Here is a 15,179-nt window from a genome sequence, read left to right on the forward strand (position 1 = left end):
ACTCCAATCTAATAGCCACCTGTATGGGGTCCCTGTTATGCACCAAGCACTGTGTTCAGGGCTGTGGGGGAAGCCCAGATTCCAGTATTGGGGGTGGGAGGATGGATGAAATAATCCTCACCTGTTGCCCAGCCTCCTCAGGAAACTGAGTTTGATGTCCAAGGTCACCAGCTGGCAAGTGGTGGGGCTGGGATTTGAATCCAGGCAGTCTGGCTGGCAAGTTGAGGGAACCCTATCCTCCTAATCACTATGACTTTGCCACCCAGAAAAATGGAAAGATTGTCTGACACACTTAAGATTCCCACTTAGATGTAATTATTACACTTGGATTTATTCCTATGAGATGCTTTGCACCCCCTCTCCCCCTCCCCCCGGAGGCCTACAGGTGAGTCCGAATCGTGACTTTAACTGTAGAGGGCTCAGAACTGAGTGGCTGCTGGCATGGGAGAACAGAGGGTGGGGAGCATGAAGAAGGCCCCCCCTAACAGGTGCACATGAAGGGCAGTACTCCCAGCCTCCGGTCAACGCTGACCGGGCATCCAGCTCTGTGCTCATTCGGAGTTTTAGTTTCCCTGTGTACACAACAAAGGCTGGAGTGGCCTGAGCTACTTGCCCTCTTTCAAATTGCAAACTCCCTTTGACAATTAAATGAAAGATACAAACCCCAGGAAAATGCATAAACATGAAAAAAATTGTATATACTTTCTGGGGGAGGGGTGTCCCTAAACCCCAGGTGTAAGCTGTTGGGAGATAATGTGGGGCACTTTTTAGGCTCCTGGGCTTTGGGGGCAGAGAGACAGAGGTTCAGGTCCTGACTGCCTCCACATACTAGCTCTATGACCTTGTTGCAGGGCTTTAACCTCTCTGAGCCTTATTCTTCTTAATAATAAAATGGGTAGACTCATCTCACACGCTGTGGTGAGAACAGAGACCCTGCAGGAAAGGCTTTAGCCAGGCCAACACCATAGTGAGCCATCAGTAGATGAGGACTCCCAGTATTTAAAGAAGTATTTCTCCAGGTGTGGCCCACGGACCACCTGGATCAGAATCCCACGGGAGAACTCGTTAAATGCAGATTACTGGCTTCTTGCCCAGAAAGTCTTTTTCTGCAGGTCTGGTATGGAGGCAAGGAGTGTACATTTTAAACTAGTCTCTGCCTCCCAATTCTGATGGGAGTTAGTCCAAGAAGCACTATGGCTTTATAACCTGTACAGTCCAGGTGCTAGAAAAGATCTGGGAGTTCCCCACAGGCTGGGAAGAACAGAGAACAGGTGCACGGGTGGCGCAAGGGATGCCTCTGGGTGCCCGCCGGGGCCCCTCTACGGGGACAGACAGATCCCTGGCTATCCTCCCCGTACCCTCCAGTGGGTCTTGGCGTCCCACCGTGCCTCTAACTGCCCCCTCCGTGCGGCGGCGCGACGCCCTCCAAGCCAGGCTACCACAGAGAAGGGCGAAAGGATAGGGCCTCCCGGATCAGGGGACAGAAAAGAAAGCGAAACTCGCCCATCCAGAACTTTCGCTTTCGCCACCTCCGCACGCCATCCAGGTGGCTTCCCGACTCCCTGTCGCGCTGGGGTCCCAGCCGCCACACGCCCCAGAACTGGCCTCTGGCTCCCGGCGTCCCGGATGGCCGGCGACCCCTGGTGGAGGGAGGAAGGGAAGGTCCCCGACGGCAGGCGACCGATGGCGGGGGCTGGGGGTCCCCTGCGCCTCCGCGACTGGCTGGTGGCACAGATCGAGAGCGGGCGCTACGCGGGGTTGCGCTGGGAGGACGCAGGCAAGACCCTCTTCCGCATCCCCTGGAAGCACGCGGCCCGGCAGGGCTATCGGGCGCAGCAGGACGCGGCACTCTTCAGGGTAAGGGGGCTGGAGCGGTGGGACGCCCAGGCTGACCCGCGGGCTGTGTGACCAGGGGCCACTCGCTTGTCCTTAGCCTCAGCTGTCTCTAGGTTGCGGAGAGTGTTATGCATCTACGGGAGACCCTCCGACGCCCTCCTGAAACAATCAGCCAAAGGCGCAATCCGTGCACCATCCCCACCTCTCCTGGGGCCTCTCCTCCCTCTCTCCCCACAGGGAAATTGGACGCCACCCATGGGGATTCCCACAACCTTCCCCCCTCCAAAGCGCCCATCCCAGCAGCTTGGGGACGAGTCCTGTGCTTCCCCATACCAGCCCTTCTCAGGGACTGCCTCCAGGGATGCCCTCCCTTGCCTCAGTCCTCATTAACTTCAAACTCCTTCCCATCAACCCTGAAATTCTAGAATCTCTCCCCTGGGCAATTAATCAACCAACTGCCTGTCGGGCCACTGCCACCACCCCAAACACCACAGCCACTTCCAGCTCCTACTTCTCTGGCCTCCTCTCTCCTTTCACAGGCTGAAGGGCCTGGTCATCAACTCTCTCACTCATAGCCCCCAGTTCCTCACCCCCCACCCCGACCCCTCGTCTGGCTTCTGTCCCTCCTGCTAACATCACTAGTTGCCAAATCCAAAGATCCCATCCCTGTCATCTTTGACCCTTCGATGTGTCTGGGCCTGGTGGACCCCTCCTCCTTGAAACTCTCTCACTTGGTTTCCAGAATCTGCCCCCACCAGCACTCCGGCTCCATTTTCCTCCTACCTTGCTGCCCCTCCCTTCTCAGCCTCTCCCCTCCTCCCCTCCTCTTTGGGTGCTCTCAGCACTGCTCCAGGACCCCCCTCCTCATAGCTTACTCTCTCCTCCACAGCCTGGGCATGAGCCCTACAGTTCCCAGCCTCCCCTCCAGGCTCCAAGCCTGCTGGTCTCATGGCCCCCAGAACTCTCAAACTCGGCACATCATCAGTACCCCACTTAACAGCTCGCCTCGACAAACTTGTGTGTGTCCCCAAATGGAAAATGGCACCGATTGTCACCCAGACCCCAGGGCCAGGCACCTGAACCCTGGCCCCTCTCCTGCCTTCCAGGCTCATTGCACTCTGTCACCAAGGCTTGCTGGGTCTTCCTACAGAAGCTTCTCTGCAGTCCGTCTGCTTGGACCCATTCCCACTGTCTCTCACCAGGACAATCCCAGTGACCTCACAGAGCTCCCAACTTCCCCCTGCCCTTCATTTCTCCCCTGGGTCCTCCAGGGAGATCTTCCTAAATGTAAATCTTGCCTTGACATTTCTCTACTCAGAATCCTTCTTTGGGTCCCCATTGCTCTTGTGATAAAGTTCTAACTCCTTACCAAGACGTCAGAGCAGCGCATGAACTGCTCCTCCCTGGCCTCATCTCTCCCCACCCTTCTCTTCCTGGCTTTAGATCTGCCCTGACAGTTCTTTCAGTTTCTAAATGCTTCACGTCTCTCTCACTGTTAGACCTTTGCACTTGCTGCCCCCCCTGCCCAGAATACCCTCTCCTCTTCACCTTCAGCTGCCATCATGCGCAGCTGAAACATCGCCTCAGGAGCCTTCCCTAATGCATTCACTGGTTGAATGCGTTGATTAAGCTCCAACTCCGTGCTTTTCTTGGCCATCCCTGATTCCTTCCACTTCCTCCATTGGAATGACTTCCCCTGCAGCAGACTGCCTCCAGCTACCCGAGGGTCATGACACTGAGCGCAGGGCCTGGCCCACGGAAGGCGCTCCATGAGTGTTGAACATGGGGAGTTACATGGCCTGTCCCTTAGGACCATGTGCTGTTCGGAGGAGGGAGATTCTGAGGGCTGGCCCTCCCCTCCCCTCAGTCCACCACTGACCCACGCGAGTGACTCCCTGGCTTCACACGTCCTGGTGCCCCAAAGGGCATGGGATGAAGCTTGGCCGGCAAGGACCTTCATGATTCAGCTCCCACCTGGCTCTTTCTTAATTCCTCTTCCCCTTTCCCCACCACATGCAGTCGATCCTCATTATTCACGGATTCCGTATTTGCAAATGTGGCTTATTCGCTAAAATGTAGTTGCAATTCCAAAATCAATACCCAAGGCACTTTTTCCACCCACGGCCATGTGCAGAATGGCGAAACAGTCAGGGCCCCAGACGTGCATCCCCCTCCGAGGCTGAACAAGGTGGCGCTCTGCCTTCTCCTTCCATCTTTTCTACTGGAAACACGTGTCCCTTTCAAGGGCTATTTAGTGCCACGTTTTTCGTATGTTTGTGCTGTTTGTGGGTGACTTGACTATTTAAAACGGCCCCCCCAGCCTGTGGAAGGCTGAAGCGCTGTCTGATGTGCCCACACACGGAGAGGCTGTGATGTGCCTTACGGAAAAAATACATGTCAGACAAGCTTCGCGCAGGCGAGAGTCGCAGTGCCGTCGGCCCTGAGTTCAACAAAGCAACAGTTTATATTAAAGTATTTCTTCAACTTAGAAACACACATAAAACAAGGCTAGCTGCTGATTAGTTGATGAAAGTGGTGTGACCAGAGGCTCACAGGAACCTCGAGCTGCACCTGTTGGTTCAGCATTGGTGTAGATTTTAGAGAACAGGACTCCCACGAATGTGGGGAACCGACTGGACACATACCCTCAGATGTGCATCCCCAGCCCCAGCGACAGCAGGCTGCTGGCTGTCCCCCCAAATACACCATGCTCTTGCACACCCGCAGGCCTTTGCCCAAGCTGGTCTGCCTGCCAGGAATGCCATTCCACCTGGCAACTTCTTACTCACCCTCGAGGCCCAGCTCAGTTTGCCCCACAAATACTCACAGAGCGTCTCCGCTGCACCAGGCCCCACTCTAGGCCCTGGGGGACACAGCAGCAGATGCAGCAAAGGTCCCTCTTTCACCATGGTGATAGCACCCTGTGCCCTGTGCCCAGGTTAACTTTCAGTTATAGCCTTACTCTAGTGAACAAAAGTGCAGTAAGTAAGCACTGACCGTGTGCCAGGCACTGTGCTAAGCACCCTACATGGACCACTCATCCTACTGCCCTCACCACCCCATCAGGTTAGGTATCATGTGCACAGTTTGCAGGCAGCCCAATCAAGCCTTAAAGGTCTCACTGCTGCCAAGGGGCACCAACCCAGGAGCTGGCTTTTCTGTTTGGTGACCATGTTTCCCCACCGGGCCTGGAATCTCTGAGGGCAAGGACTGAATGGGATTCATCCGTTAAACCCCCCCAGTCCTGAATGGGATCCTTGCAAGCAGCATATCTCCTCCTGCCTCCCCTATGACTCCTCTGCTCCAGCTACACTGGCCTTGCTTGAATCTTTCAATCTCTTCCCACCTCAGGACCTTTGCACTTGCTATTCCTTCTACGTAGACCACCCTTCCCCCAGCTCTTTGTTGGACTCCATCCTTTTCATTCAGGCTTCAGCTCAAATGCCAGCCACATCCTCCTAGAGGCATTTCTGAAGAACCCTCTAAAATAACCCCTCATATTCTTATTTATTTATTGAATGCCTCTACGTCTACAGTCACTCCAGTGTGTTTAACGAATCTCTTTGGTCTGTGTGTTTTCTTGCAGAGTGGGCATTGCTGTTTTGTGTGTACTCTTACCTTACACACTTCATGTTGGCTGTAGATCTCATTCTGTGTCTTCCTTTTTTTTCCCCCCCTCCGGATCATGCTCTGAAGATTTATTCTTGTTCTCTGTACATCTAAAGATTTTTTTAAAAATTTATTTGTCAGAGAGAGAGGGAGCACAAGCAGGAGGAGTGGCAGGCAGAGGGAGAAGCAGGCTCCCCGCTGAGTAAGGAGCCCGATGCGGGGCTCGATCCCAGGACCCTGGGATCATGACTCGAGCCAAAGACAGACGCTCAACCGACTGAGCCACCCAGGCGTCCCGCTGGGGGTGTTCTCGGTACATCTAATTTGTTGCTCCTGGATGCTTCTAGATGCTGCATGGACTCTATAGTGGGCATCCATGACCCACACACACCCCTCTCCACTTTCCCAGGGATGGACACAGGTTTGCTCTCCAGCACCACGAGCAACTATAGTGAACATCTTTGTCCTGCTCCCCTCACGAGCCTTTGTGAGAATTCCTTCGGAATTAGAATTTCTGCTCACAGGGTACATTTAGACTTATTTTGACAAGGTATGCCTGTTTACCATCCAAAAGCTCTGCACCATCCCACACCCACCAACAGTGTCCACATCCCCACCACCTCCTGGCATTATCCAACTCACTAAATATTTTGTTGGCTTATAGGTGATCGCTCACTTTTTTTTTTTTTTTTTTTTTAATGTAAGTAGGCTCCATGCCCAGCATGGAGCCCAACATGGGGCTTGAACTCACGACCCTGGGATCAAGACCTGAGCTAAGATCAAGAGTCAGACGCCTAACTGACTGAGCCACCCAGGCACCCCAATCGCTCACATTTTTATGTGCATTTCTCTGACGCTAATGAGTTTAAGTACATCCTCATATGCTCATGGGCTTCTGGCTTCCTCCTCCCTAAACCGCCCATTCTTGCCCTTTGATAAGAATTTTTTCTTTAGGGGATGTTCTCTGTTTCCTGTTGGTTTGCAAATTCCTTGTATGTTCTAAAATTAGCCCCTTGCCGATTTCAGACATTGTCTTTGTTTTGCTTTCTGGTCCATGCCTTTGAGGGGGTTCAGGAAGGCATTCTCTCCCCCTGGAAGAGTTTCCCCACATTATCTTCCATTAGCTTCCAGTTTCACCTCTCACCTTTGGTTTTTGAATCATCTGGAGTCCACTCTGTATGTGGCAATAGGTCAGGATTTAATTTTATAGTTCTCCGGATAGCAAATCACTGCCATTGTTTGATATCCCATCATCTTGTTTTTTTAAATTGATCACAATTCACAACTTGGAATATAGTTATTTCCAGTTGGCTGTTCGCAACTGTTTTCTCTCATTAGACTTGAGTTCCTGGAGAGCAGGGACCATGTCTGTCTTGTTCCTCATTTGGTCCCCAGCCCCTGGCTCGGGCCTGGCACCCGGTAGGAGCTCGAGGGATATGTGCTGGATAGAGGGAGGGAGGAACAGAGAAAAGGATGAAGGGGCAGAGGCCTGGAGGGAGAGAGAGAAGGGTGGGAGGCAAGGTAGGCCCCCCTCCCTCTGCACGACACCAGCCCCCTCCCTCTCTCAGGCTGTCCCTCCCCAAGTAGCCCTGCTCATCCCCAGGCCTGGGCCATACACAAGGGCAAGCACCTAGAGGGCATCGACAAGGAGGACCCCCCCACCTGGAAGACCCGGCTCCGCTGTGCCCTCAACAAGAGTGCTGACTTCTGTGAGGTGCGAGAGCGCAGCCAGCTGGACAGCCCCAACCCCTACAAGGTCTACCGGATTGTGGCCGACGGTGCCCGTGGCCCAGGTACCATCCTGCCCCTGGAGGTAGTGGTGGAGGACGGCTCTCTGGGCAATAAGGACCTCACCTTGCCCACCTGTAAACTGAGAAATGGTGGGCTCATTCAGCTTAAACTCAGGGGCTGGTAAACACAGAAGGACCCATAGACATTCAGTTTATCTTCCCATTAGAAAAGGAGGAAACTGAGGCCGGGAGAGAGGTGGGCCCTGCCTGAGATCACGCCATGATCCTCATGTGGGATCACCTCTGTTGGGGGGGCTCCCTTGAGGCCCAGGAGGCAACAGTCTGTCTCTGGCTCCATCCATCCAGTTGCCAGAGCTTGTGTTCCCCCTGAAAAGAAGAACATTCTTCAGAGCCAGCAGGAGCCCCCTGGAGAAGTGACAGAGCTGGCCTGCCGGACAGACCAGGTTAGGTGTCCTTCAAGCCCCCACAGCCTTGCCTGCTCCGTCACCTCTCCCCCGAACTGCCCTCGGCTCTCTCTGGCTCCGTCATGGGCCTATCCTCTCCCCCAGCTGCTGCTCCATCCCTGTCTCCCCCCCCACCCCACCCCCCTGCCAGCTCCACCTCCTGTTCCCTTTGCCTCCGTCATCTCTGGGTCCCCCGTTCCCTTCACCTCCACCATCTTCAGTTCCATCACCGTCTGCATCACCCTCTTCCCCCCAGATTCACCCCTTGCCCCCGTCATCATCGGGTCCATCGCTCCGTCCCCCTCAGATGCAGCTCTGGCACCACATTTCCCTCACCTTCATCCCCTCCAGCGCTCTTGCTGTCGCCACCACCCCAACATCTCCCCACCCCATCACTCTGTTGGTATCACCCCCACTACCGCCACCCCTCCCGCACCATCTGTGGTTCATTGCTGTGTCCCATCCCCCCACCAGCCTGGTCCAATCCACTGTCCCTAGCGCCTCCCTCACCATGCATTCCATATTCTGTCCCCCATCTCTGTCACCTCTGTCACCTCTGTCCCCCATCTCTATCTCCTCTGTCCCCATCTCTATCACCTCTGTCCCCATCTCTTCACTTCTGTCCCCCATCTCTGTCACCTCTGTCCCCATCTCTATCACCTCTGTCCCCCATCTCTATCTCCTCTGTCCCCCATCTCTATCACTTCTGTCCCCATCTCTATCACCTCTGTCCCCATCTCCATCTCCTCTGTCGCCTCATCTCTATCACCTCTGTCCCACCATCTTCTCATTTGCTCCCCACACTTCTCCCCCTAGCACAGTGAGCTTCATCTCCGACCCCATAACCTCCAACAACCCCATCAAGTCTTTACCTCTATGAGGGACAGGGTCTTGAGCTCTGAAACCTCAAAGTCTCTATCAACCCCAACTGGCCTGCAGTCTGCCCAGACCTCCTTCTGCCCCAGCGAGGACAGTCTGGGAATTCTTGCAGCCCACAGGCTCCTCTCCCACCCTCATAACCCTCTCTCCCAATGGCCAGGATGGCTCCAGATCAACCAAGGAGGATAAGGACAAAGAGCAATCTCCCAGGCTGGCCCAGCAGGGCTCCCTGCCACCAGCTGCCCGGCTCCCAGCCCCTCTGGCTGACCACAGTAAGGAACGGATCTCCTCAACCATCCCTGCCTCCTCTCTGGCCTCCTCCAGGACCTTGACCTAGGGATCGAGAGACCCAGGATGAGGTGGTGCCTGACAGCTGCCCCTCCTTCCCTAGGGTACCACGCACAGGACCCTACACGCCACTGGAGCCCCTTGCCCTCTGAGGACTTCGGCAACCGTGGTAAGGAATCTCAAGGCCCTCCCCTCTGATTAGTGTGCAGAACTGGGGAGAGCCAGGGGTCGGGGCCAGCTAGCCTTTGTCTTTCCCCCAAAGCACCCAGCCCCAATAACAAAAGCTAACATTCATTGAGGGCTTAGTTTATGCCAGGCATCTTTCGAAGCTCTCCCCGCAGCCTGGTGAGATAGATACTGCCATCATGCCCACTTTACAGAGACAGAAACCCAAGGCCGAGGTTAAGAACCTGGCCCCAAATCACACAGTTAGTAGCCCTGGGAAAGTTACTAGCGGGTCACAGCTCCTAAGTGGCAGTGAGACATCAGAATCCAAGGGCCTGACTGCAGAGCCCCCAACCCTAACTGCTGAGCATCGTTCTGGCCCCTCACATGGAGCCTATTGTGTTGTTGTTGTTTCTATCAGCATTAAATTATTTGCTGGGCAGGAGCTCCTAGAATCCCAGAGGTTAGGACTGGAAGGGCCCTAGTGTCACGCCCCAATTGTACAGATGGCCCCAGATCCTATCCTTTTGACCATGGAGCTCAACTACCAGTTCATTTATACTGGAAGCTACTGCCATTTACTACTACTAGAGTTATTATTTCTCCGGAGGGAGCACCCCAAATTCCCGAGGTGGGGGCAGGCAGGACCTGGGGCTGGGGGCGTGGTCAGTGCTGGGGCCGCTAACACCCCGCAGATTGCTAGCTGCACGTGCGGCTGTTCTACGGTGCGTGAAGCCACCGCGCGCACGGCCAGGGCTGCCGCCTGAGTCCCCGGGCGGTCCCCGCGGCCGAGCGCCTGCGGGGGCCGCCGCCGCGCCTCGCGCAGGTCCGCTTCCCGGAGCCCGGCGCCCGCGAGCTGCAGCGCTTGGGGCGGCACCCGGGGCGGGGCGTGCTCGCCGAGCGCCTGTGCCGGGGCCGCGGGTACCCGCCGGGCCCGCTCCGCCTGCACCGCGCGCCGCCCGACAAGCCGGAGCGCGGGCGCACCTGCCAACTGCTCGACACGCGCCGCTTCCTCGAGGGTAAGAGCGCGACGGCCGGGCCGCTGGCGGCGTGGGACAGAGTGGCTGGGCACGAGGGGCGTGGGCAAAGGCACGGGAGCAGGGGGGAGTGGGCACATGAGATGTGAGCACGGGGGGTGGGGGATGGGCTTATGCATTCTGGGTTTGGGGTGGACGTTGAAACAAAGGACGTGACGCACGAGCACCAGGAGTGGGAACGAATGTGGGCATCGGGGGACCTGGGCACAGATAGAGACATAGGTTATGGGGAGTGTAGGCACGGGGCAGGCTTGGAGCATTGGGTGTGGGACATGAGCATAAGACTTGGGCACGTGTATTGGCATAGGGCGCTAAGCGTAGGCTGGGCATTAGGGCACTGGGCACTCGGTAGGCATAGGTGAATGGCAGTGGACATGGGCTGGGGGTGAAGGTGTGACGGTGAGCATAGGACCACAAGGCACAGGGGATGAGCACTGGAAGTGGGCACAGATGTGGGACATGAGACAGGTATAGGGATGTGGAAATGGGCATAGGGCATGGGCACACAATGGGGATGTGGCCTTATCGGACAGGGGCGTGGGATAGAAGCACAGGGTGGGCACCAGGTGGGACTCCTAAGCCCCCAGTCTTGGTGCCCGTAGAATTGCGTGCCCACCTTCAGGATGGTCGCCAGGAGCCCGAGTACCAAATCCGTCTGTGCTTTGGCGAGGAGTACCCAGGGCCCCCAGACCAGCCCGAGGAGCGGCTCATCATGGCCCACGTGAGTCACCTCCCACTCCAGCGAAGAGCCACACCTTTCAGTCACCTCCAACAGCCCCTTACCGACTCCCTCCAGTCCTCAGCTCCTAACCCGATGACCCTCTGGTCTGTAGGACCCTGCACATAAAGTGCCTGTAGGGTGGGGACTGTCACTGGGACTGTGACTTCCCACTGGAACATACGGGGGGGGGGGTGGCGCGCTGAGAGAGTTGGTTCATTGCCCCTCCCACCCTCACAGGTGGAGCCAGTCTTCACCAGCGAGCTCTTCCTGCACTCAAGCACCACTAGGGTGGTATCCCAGCGGTGGCAGGTCCCCAGCCCAGCATCGCCGATGGCGTCACTCACCTGCTCACGCAGCTGAGTCAGCAGTAAAGGGTCACTTCCTCCTCTCCTACCATCCGAAGTCACCCCGCTCCCGCGAGTGCAGACCCCACCCCAGACCTGCCCGTGGACTTGGGGCTGCCCATCGCCCAGGTCAGTGGGGACGGCGGAAGCAGATCCGCGCCCTTCAACCTCTCCGCCGCAGAGATGCAGCCCTGGAGCGCGTGGGCGGACGGCACACAGCTGGGCCTGGGAAGTCAGGAGGAAACCAAACTCGACCTTGAGCTTCTGGAAACAGCAATTAGGGCAGAAACAAGACTTCATTTCTCGTTGGGAGCCCAACAGGTCTGTGGTGATATACCTGCAAGCCCGCTTTACCTGCAACTGATTCATTATAAGGTTTGCTTAAAGCTGGGTTTACCGATAATTAGATCCTCAGGGATTAGAGAGAAGCCAGACAGTAACAGAATTGCCTGGCCTCTAAGGGGCTCTGAGTTTCCAGACCCATCCTCCCACCTGCCACTAGTCTCTATTCTTATGTGGCCAGGGAGGGCTCCCACAGCAGAAAACTTGGCCTGAACTGGGGGTTTGGGGGTTGACAACTGAACCACCAGCACCAATAGATACTGTGTTTGAAGGAATTCAGGCTGAGCCCCAAACATAGCCCTAGGGCAGAAGCTAATGTCGGAGGCTTTGCAAACTGCAAGTTGTAGGAAGTCCTTGAGAATTGGAAGGGAGCCCCTTCAACCATGAAGGCAACTTGCCTTGGCGGGAAATTCACTGTTTCCTGCCCCAGATATCAGACCTTGTTTCCCTTTTTGATTTCTGACTTTATAGAGATTCTCTTACAGATGGCAACATAATAAATCTCTGTTAGTGATACATTAATACGCCTCTTTTATGGTGGGGAAGAGCTGTATGCTTCGGCAAAGGACAGAAGTCAATCAGATCACTGTTTTTTATTTATTCAGCAAACGTTGATTGAGCACCCACTCGGCTTCCAGCCCAGTGCTGGACAAAACAGCACATCCCTGCTGTCTTGGGGTTCATAGCCTGTGTTCCAGTGGGGGTCCAGTGACTGTCCTGTCTCCCTTCTTCTCTCCTATAGAAAGGGTGGTGTTAAGGAGTTATAGAATACTAGATTCAAATCCCAACTTTGTGATTCACTAGCTGTGTGACCTCAGGCAAGTCACTTAAACTTTCTGAGGCATAGATTCTGCATCTATTCAAAAGAAGCCATGAAGGGCTGTAGAGCAGGGTTGGTCCAAGGAGTAAATGCAGAGAGAGAAGGCAAGTTGTCAGGAGGCTGACATGGGGAGTGGTACACAGTAGGTGTCCTCTGACTTGGTTACTTATGGGTGGGAGAGCATGACAGGGAAGACCTGACTGCCCTAGGCTTCAATGGCCCAAGGCCCAAGGCTGCAGCTGATGGGTAGCCTCGGTTCAGAGTGACATTCCTGAGTCACATCCCCACCCCTACTCTGTGCTAGACTCTTGGAGGGTGCTGGATGCCGTGTAAGGGGGCCTGTTGCCTCCTCACCACAGTATGGACAGCTGAAGAGTCGCCAGCTCCAGTTTAGAGATGGGAAACTGAGGCTGGGCCAAAGTCAGGGACTTGCTTGAAAAGCCTCTTGGGAGGTGGGGGGGGAATGTCTCTGCCCAGATGGCTGTCCTCCCCACACCAGTCACTAGAGGGCGCCGGAGCTCAGCACACGCGGTTTGGCGGTTCTCACCACCTCCGTGGCGCCCGCCCCCAAACGCCCGGGAGCTAGTGTGACCCCAGGGGCTGCACCCTGCTGGGAGGAGAAAGTAGACCTCAGGCCTGGAAGAAGGAGGGGAGAAAAGGGGGAGCTAGAGGCGGGGATTTGAGGACCCCTGGGGCTTTTCCCACCCGGGGTCCCCAGTTCTCCAGCTCAGCCCCTTTGAATCTGCCCAGTCTCTCTCCTCAGTGTGCCTCTCTCTGTCTCTCTGCCCTCGTCCCTTGTGTCTGTGCTGTGTCTCCCTCTGCATCTTCCTCTTTCACTCTCTCTCTGTACACTGATTTCTCTCAGTGATTCTTTCTCTGGGTGGTGCGTGCGTGTGGGCTGGCTCTGTGTGTCTCTGTTCTCTCTGCCTCATCTTCGTCTCTCCGTGTGTGTCTCTGCCTCTGTCTCGCGGTGCGTGTCACTGTTTCTCTTGCTATGTCTCCACCTCTCTGTGTCTTTCTCTCTTTTGGTTTCTCTGTCCCTGTCTCGCTCGGTTGCCTGTGCTGTCCCTCGCAGCCACCACCACCCAGCACGTGGGGGCTGAGGATCGCGGTGTCCTCCCTCCTATTTCCTCACCCCGGCAGCAGCGGCTCCCAGCTTCCCAGTGCGGGCCTCCGTGCCCGCCCCTCTCGGGCCTGGCGGCAGGGAGGGGGCTGAGGGAGGAAGGGAGGGCAGCCTGGCGGGCCCACCCCTTTTTGCCTTTCCAGGCTGGGAGGCTGGGCCAGGGGGCCTTTTAACCAGCCCGGGCAGGCTGTGCCGGACACCGGGCCTGGACGCCTGTGCCTGGCCCCTCCGTGGTCCCGGCAGCCGCCAGCCCCGGCCAGCATGCAGCAGCAGCCCCTACCCGGGCCCTTGGCCCCTGCGGCCGAGCCCACCAAGCCTCCCTACAGCTACATCGCTCTGATCGCCATGGCCATCCAGAGCTCGCCGGGGCAGCGGGCCACGCTCAGTGGCATCTACCGCTACATCATGGGCCGCTTCGCCTTCTACCGCCACAACAGGCCCGGCTGGCAGAACAGCATCCGCCACAACCTGTCACTCAATGAGTGCTTCGTCAAGGTGCCCCGCGATGACCGCAAGCCGGGCAAGGGCAGCTACTGGACGCTGGACCCTGACTGCCACGACATGTTTGACCACGGCAGCTTCCTGCGCCGACGCCGACGCTTCACCCGGAGAGCAGGTGCCGAGGGAGCCAAGGGCCCTGCCAAGGCACGTCGTGGACCCCTCAGAGGGAGCAGCCCGGATCCAGGAGTCCCCGACGCCGTGACTGGCAGGCCGTGCACCTTCCCACCGGAGCTGCCCGAGCCCAAGGGCTTAAGCTTTGGGGGTCTGGTGGGGGCCTTGCCGGCTAGCATGTGCCCAGCAACCCCGGATGCCAGGCCCCGGCCGCCCACGGAGCCCAAAGAGATGCCCACACCTAAGCCTGCAGGCCCGGGGGAGCTCCCTGTGGCCCCCTCGTCTTCCCCGTGCCCAGCATTTGGCTTTCCTGCGGGCTTCTCTGAGGCCGAAGGTTTTAGCAAGGCCCCCACGCCCATCTTGACCCCAGAGGCAGGCATCGGGAGCAGCTACCCGTGCCGGCTGCAGGCACTGAATTTCTGCATGGGGACTGATCCAGGCCTTGAGCACCTCTTGGCCTCAGCAGCCCCCTCTCCGGCACCACCCACCCCTCCAGCCTCACTCCGGGCGCCGCTTCCCCTGCCAGCTGACCCCAAGGAACCCTGGGTTGCAGGAAGTTTCCCTGTCCAGGGAGGCTCCAGCTACCCATTGGGGCTGACCCCCTGCCTATACCGGACACCAGGAATGTTCTTCTTTGAGTGAAGCCAGCCTGGCCTCAGGCAGTCCCTGCAGGTCCCCTGCCAACCACACCCTCCAGGCTGAGCCTGACTCAAGGATCTGGGGAGATTTCAAGAGATCCAGGCCTGACAAGCCAACGACCGGGACAGGAAGCCAAGATTGGAGTAGTGAACACTCAGCCAGCCTCGGCGCCTCCGGACAGACTTGAGGGAGAGGGGAGGCAGGGCCCCCTTGGGATTTACTCTGTGGCTCTCAGGGCCAATAAAACCAGTGTGATGGATGAGGGTCAGCTTCCTGGATGGTTGGGGGCTGAGGGCCGGGACGCCTGGTTCTGTGTGCGGTGGCTGTGGTTGGGGGATTTCGGGGCAGGGGACCCTGGATGGAAATGTCCCATGTGAGGCTTTCTCCTGCTGGGGACTTTCTCAGGGAGTTTCCCAGGAAGGTGGAGGAAGAGGGAGCAGGGAATAGGGAAGAGAGAAAAGGAGTGTAGCCAAGAGACACCCGGCAGGGGGTGAAGCTGGGCTGGCCTGAGGGGCTAATTCTCCAGGCCCAAGCTCTGTCACTCAGCACCTCCCTCCCCCATGACAAGTG

The 15,179-nt window shown here is 56.9% G+C and overlaps 2 protein-coding genes across 2 annotated transcripts; both read left to right on the forward strand.

The window, feature by feature from the left end:
- The first annotated feature begins 1,537 nt into the window (after positions 1–1,537).
- On the forward strand, positions 1,538–11,937 carry LOC123852086 (interferon regulatory factor 4-like). The gene is given in 9 exon segments (XM_064573542.1): positions 1,538–1,857; positions 7,049–7,238; positions 7,542–7,639; positions 8,679–8,790; positions 8,910–8,995; positions 9,457–9,724; positions 9,727–9,990; positions 10,611–10,729; positions 10,967–11,937. Coding segments are annotated over 9 exon segments (1,491 nt in total). The 5' UTR covers positions 1,538–1,626; the 3' UTR covers positions 11,090–11,937.
- Positions 11,938–13,501: 1,564 nt separating this feature from the next.
- FOXS1 (forkhead box S1) lies at positions 13,502–14,868 on the forward strand. Its single transcript, XM_045885558.3, has one exon. It carries the CDS (start codon positions 13,620–13,622, stop codon positions 14,610–14,612), a length of 993 nt encoding a protein of 330 aa, XP_045741514.1. The 5' UTR covers positions 13,502–13,619; the 3' UTR covers positions 14,613–14,868.
- The last annotated feature ends 311 nt before the right edge of the window (positions 14,869–15,179 follow it).

The sequence above is a fragment of the Mirounga angustirostris genome, unplaced genomic scaffold, assembly GCF_029215605.1.
Source record: "Mirounga angustirostris isolate CCGP_5_RB_7025 unplaced genomic scaffold, mMirAng1.0.hap1 SCAF_10, whole genome shotgun sequence".
In the NCBI taxonomy this organism is placed as follows: domain Eukaryota; kingdom Metazoa; phylum Chordata; class Mammalia; order Carnivora; family Phocidae; genus Mirounga; species Mirounga angustirostris.